This window comes from Larimichthys crocea, chromosome XXI, assembly GCF_000972845.2.
Source record: "Larimichthys crocea isolate SSNF chromosome XXI, L_crocea_2.0, whole genome shotgun sequence".
In the NCBI taxonomy this organism is placed as follows: Eukaryota; Metazoa; Chordata; class Actinopteri; family Sciaenidae; genus Larimichthys; species Larimichthys crocea.
Window position 1 is genome coordinate 8,145,615 of NC_040031.1, and position 5,288 is coordinate 8,150,902.

The window sequence follows — 5,288 nt, forward strand, 5'->3', positions numbered from 1 at the left end:
TAATTAATATTTATTTATGTAAAATGATCAAATTAATGTAGAATAAACACAGAGAAAGTATATTTAAATTCATTCATTTTATCGGCTTAAGGTGCACATATGCACAGTGCATATAGAAAAAAGGAAATAGGAGGGAAGTATACTAAAGAGGAAATATACTGACGAGTGCCACACTCCTGTAGTGTAGACTGGGTGTTTTGCTTTGAGGTGATATGTCGACCTATGTGATAGGTCGTGTTACTTCTGTGGAATTTAAATTCGGCTTTGCAAACTGTGCAAATTGCCTTGTTTTGTCCAACGAGCCGTCGGGCAACTTTTTAAAATGAAATGTTCCCCCTAAAAGTCCATCCTTATCCATCTTTCCGCCATAGACTCTCCTTTGGTTAGGATCATAGACATATACATAGACGCCTCACTGAGCAGGTTGGTCCATTGCTGCGATACGTTACCGTGTCCGTCATATTGGATGTGGCAGATCTGCCCGTAAACTAAAACAAGCAGGACCGGTTTTAGCTATGGGCAATGTGGGCGACCGCCCAGGGCGCAGTCTCCGTGAGGGCTTTAAGTTAATGCCTCTTATACATTCACACACACACACTAATATATCTAATATATATAAAAAAGCTCTACTTTGCCACATCCAAAATGGTGGCTCCAGCAAATCCCAGGAACAACATCTGAAGCCTCAGTCCAGTAGAGTGCAGTCCTAGGAACATCGAAGATAGATAGATAGATAGATAGATAGATTTTACACTCACACAATCATACACACAAATGTGTGTGTGTGTGTGTATTATACAGTATCACACATATTGTTCTTCTGTCTTTTACAACTGTTTGAACTAATGGTGTTTCAGACGGTTATAATTGTATAACTGGAAACACATTCAGCTTTAATGTGAGCCTACATGGAAAATTCAAACTATCCCAGCATGACTTACAGGGGGAGCTGACTGCCCTTGCCCTTCATCACTGCTGTTGTACCTGGGCAGCTGACATGTTTCACTGATGCTGCTGGTAGAAGCTGTGGCTGACTCTGACTCTGTTCTCTTTTTATTGAAGAAGTCTGAATCTCTCTCTCTTGGTTTTAAGCTGCTAAGCTAGCTAGGGCAGCCACTGCAGTGTAGTTCATATTGTTCTTTTTGTCACACCGCGGTGAGGTCAAGTTGGGTTTTTGTTCTGTCTCGTCATTTTCTGTTTTATTTTGAAATAGACATATATACATACATAGACATATACACATAGACGCCGCATTGAGCGCTGAATCGTACGTCGACGTCACCGCCATATTGGATCGGGCAGATCTGCCCGTGAACTAATACTAGGAAAGGGACTGAACTTCATAAAGCGCCTTTCTACAAAGTTCTTTAAGTTAATGTCTCTTATACACCCATTCACACACACACTAATATATCTGGGAAACAAACAGGCACCAAAAACAATGTATGTAACTTTTAAAGTGATGATTATAAATGTTTACTCCTTATGTAAGCACCAAACCAACGTATGTATTTTTCTAATGCTGAGTGTTTACAGCTACTAATGTGTGTAACACTGTTACTGTGATGATAAATATTGAAATATTTACATTTAACATTTAATCTGTGTCTATAATAACCAGATCCTGAAATGTAGAAGTGACATGAGGGGTTTCTGAATAAAGAGCACTAACGTGTACATTACACGTGAACACATACATATAGTGTATACACACACACACACACACACACACACACACACACACACACACACACACACATATATGTGTGTGTGTGTACTATATGTATGTATATATGTTCACGTGTAATGTACATTATGTAATGTATATTATGTGAATATTTTTTTCAACCTTCACTGCATTAAATTTTTTGACCAACTTCAGTCCTAATCATAACTATCAAACTTTTATTTATTTCTTACATAATTTTAACCCTTTAATGTCATTTTGGGAACATGAACCCACATACTTATTATCAAAATCACAAAATACAGAAGATGAAGATGAAGACGAACAATTTAAACAATTTAACAATTTGCATTTGTGTCACTGAGGGAATTGAGCCAGTGAAGCAGGAGCTGCAGATACTGGTCAGGTGGACAGACGCCGTCTGAAAAGTTTCCTCTCATTCCAGCTGGGATTCACATCTGTATAGAGGATGTAAGCATTAAAAGCTGAGACATTCAAGATATTGCAGAAGAGTGTCTGCGGCCACCTGGAGGATCGCCGACTGCAACTGTATGTGCCGACAACCTGCAGAAGAAGAATATTATATGTTTTAAGTAACAACAAAATAAATTGTAAATAATTTATGTGTAATAGCACATACCTTATCCAGGTTGTCGACTGCACATTTGCAGTGATTGTAGTCCACTATGATCTTCGGTTTCCTCTTTGGCCCCTCCTCCACTGCTGGATCTCTATGTTTTGTGCTGAGCAGGAGCACATTCTTTCCCTTCTTTGGAATGTATGACACAACTGTCTGGGTGCGACTGAATGCAAACACGGAGGACAGCACTGGTCTCAGCCTGGTCTGAAGAAGCTGTGGGGGGAGCTCCGGTTTATTTTTCCTCAGGGTGCCCACCACGGTCATCTTCCTCTTGTGTAGCTCCTCTGCCAGTGGAAAAGAAGTGAAAAAGTTGTCCACTGTCACAGTGCGACCCTCAAATCCCTCTGTCATCTCAAGGGCGACCCGCATCCCCTGGTTCACCTCTCTCATTGCCCCTGGAGACCTCCCAGTGTATACCTGCATTTTCCAGGCATATGAGGTCTCCACATCGCATAGCACCCAGACTTTCAGACCATATTTTGCTGGTTTGCTTGGAATGTACTGTTTGAAGGAACAGCGGCCCTTAAAAGGGACCAGCTGTTCGTCAACACATACATCCCTTCCTGGAGTGAAGAGGAGAGGGAGGCGGGTGCTCCATATATCCCACAATTCTCTGATGGCAGCCAGCTTGTCCCTCCTTTGACGTGCTGGTCTTGACAGGCGGTCATCAAACCTGAGGACTGTGCTTATCTGCATGAACCTCTTTCTGGACATTGTGGCACGAAAAATTGGTCTTCCTGTGTTCTCAGCCCAGAGGCTCTGTGTCGCCTCATTCCGGGACCTGTACAGCCCAGCCAGGATCAGCAAGCCGATGAAAGTCCATAGCTCCACCTTGCTTACATCCATCCAATCTTCTGTTGTACGTCTCCCCTCCAGATTTGTATTCTTTAGGATGAGCTGAATCACTTCTTCAGTGATGAATAGCTCAAATTATGTTTTTGGGCTGGAAATCCTTGCCCTAGCGTAATGTGTGGGCCCTGAGGACAGAATTTTGGGTTAACGTACCTCAGAGTGTCTTTATGGGTTAGAGCCCAGATCAGCTTGCCATTTTTTGAATTCCAACCAGCGCCCTTGTCCTCCATCTCCTCCTCATCCTCCCTTGAGCTCGACCCATCTTCAAATGCAGGCAAAGTCTCCTCTGATGAGTACTCATTCCCTGAATTGGTAATGCTGGATGTGTCCTCCTCGCCCTCAGAGGACTGCAAGACAGTGCTTAGAGCCTCTTTTAGTGACATGCGTCTCTTCATTTCTGCTGAAGAAATGAGCAGCCAAGCAAGCTACATGCATCTATAGGTTTGCAGCAACAGCACCTGTGTAAACATGCTGCACTGAAAACCAAAATGAAAAAAGACTTTGCTTTGGTAGTTGAGTGCTTCTTTGACCTTTAACCTTTTGATTTCGATTGAAGCCTTTTGATTTCGATTGATCGCTCTTTTGTTCTGTTTTTTGTTTTTGTATTTTTGTATGGGGCTCTCTGTGTGCGTGTGTGTGTGTGTGCGTGTGTGCGCGTGTGTGTGCTGGGGCCGTGAGGGTCTGTGGGCATAAGAAAGAGAGGGAGAGAGATGGGAATGTGCAAAATGTGGTGAGCAAAAAAAAAAAGACTCTTTTTCCCTGTGCACACACTTCGTCTTCTTCTCTGCACACACACACACACACACACACACACACACACACACACACAAATAATATTCTCAATACACACATTCATACCACACTTTTACATCAATACCAACACACCCAGACCATTTTAGTTGTAATTATGTGTTTTATTGCCAAGCAGTAGTCGGAAATGCAGCAGAAAAAGATCTCAATGAAACAGTATGGAATGGAGCCCTCAGCCATACAGTGGAAAATGACATCAAATGATAGATAATTGATTATTTATTTTTTCTCAAGTCAAAAGCTTCGATTGAAAAGGTTGTCATACGTACAACATTGTTTTATGCAAAAATTAGATAGGATCAAAAGTGTATGTTATAATGGCAGTCAATGGTACAAAAAATGTCCTGAGGGAACCCAGAGGAACTTTCTTTTCTACACAGTGTATCATAGCCCTGTTATTAAATCTAAGGTTGGAATTTTCAAATTGGATAAAAAACCCAAAACCTTAGAAAGTTTTGTGTCACTACCATTAACACAGGCAAAATTATAGAGTTTTTTCAACTGAAACTACCATTAACACAGGCAAAATTATAGAGTTTTTTCAACTGAAAAGTGCACAAAATGTACCAAGGGGAGCATAAGGAGCTCCCTTGGAGGAGCTTCACTTTTTTACTCCTTAAAAGGTCAGAGGCCAAAATGTGGCTCCTTCCTAAAAACTGCTATAAAAATACTATATAATAATATTTTTTTCTTTTTTAAACACGTCAGTCTTTTAGAACTACTTCAGCCTGAAATATACATATTTTTTAATAGTTTTTAACCATGCCAGTATGTTTACATAACTCTTTTTATAAAAACGTGTAAAAATGTTGAGAGTTTATGGGTGTGGACCAAAGGAACACGTGAAAAGTTGGTATTTGGTATCCCCATGGTTTGGCGAGAGCAAAAAGATCATTGGACTGTTACTTTTGTTTAGTGAAAACATCAGGATTTAACAGAAAAATAAAAGTAAAATATAATATCCTTATCTACCATCAGCTATAAGACCAATGCTTCATTCAGCTGAAATTCCAGTGCCAGTTTTTGAACAACTACTTCCTCTAGAAGATCTGAGTAATGTTGAAGAACGCAGTGACAGCAATGATGCAGATTTTGAAATTCACAAGAATTCAACAAACAAGCACATATCTGTTGAGTACAGTATTTTTCATATAATTTAAGAAAATGGGTATAATATAGTTCAAAAATTTGACGTGATAGAGAAAAATCAGTTTTGGATTCCACACCCAAAAATGAGTTAAAAACAGCTGTCAGACCTAACTCAACAAAATTGTGTTCCCCAGTTATCTCGGCAGTGCT

The 5,288-nt window shown here is 40.4% G+C and overlaps 1 protein-coding gene across 1 annotated transcript; it reads right to left on the bottom strand.

Annotated features, from left to right (window-relative positions):
* Window positions 1-2,002: 2,002 nt before the first annotated feature.
* On the bottom strand, window positions 2,003-4,482 carry LOC109143042 (piggyBac transposable element-derived protein 4-like). The gene is made up of 2 exons (XM_027273200.1): window positions 2,328-4,482; window positions 2,003-2,251 (listed from the first exon to the last, which is right to left on the bottom strand). Exons 1-2 carry the CDS (start codon window positions 3,171-3,173, stop codon window positions 2,090-2,092), a joined length of 1,008 nt encoding a protein of 335 aa, XP_027129001.1. The 5' UTR covers window positions 3,174-4,482; the 3' UTR covers window positions 2,003-2,089.
* Window positions 4,483-5,288: the final 806 nt, after the last annotated feature.

Excerpts from the sequence above, each read along its gene's own strand:
- LOC109143042 (XM_027273200.1), bottom strand. The coding sequence starts at position 3,173 with ATGGATGTAAGCAAGGTGGAGCTATGGACTTTCATCGGCTTGCTGATC. Across the intron at positions 2,252-2,327 it reads CAGTCGACAACCTGGATAAG|GTTGTCGGCACATACAGTTG; the intron begins GTATGTGCTATT and ends CTTCTTCTGCAG.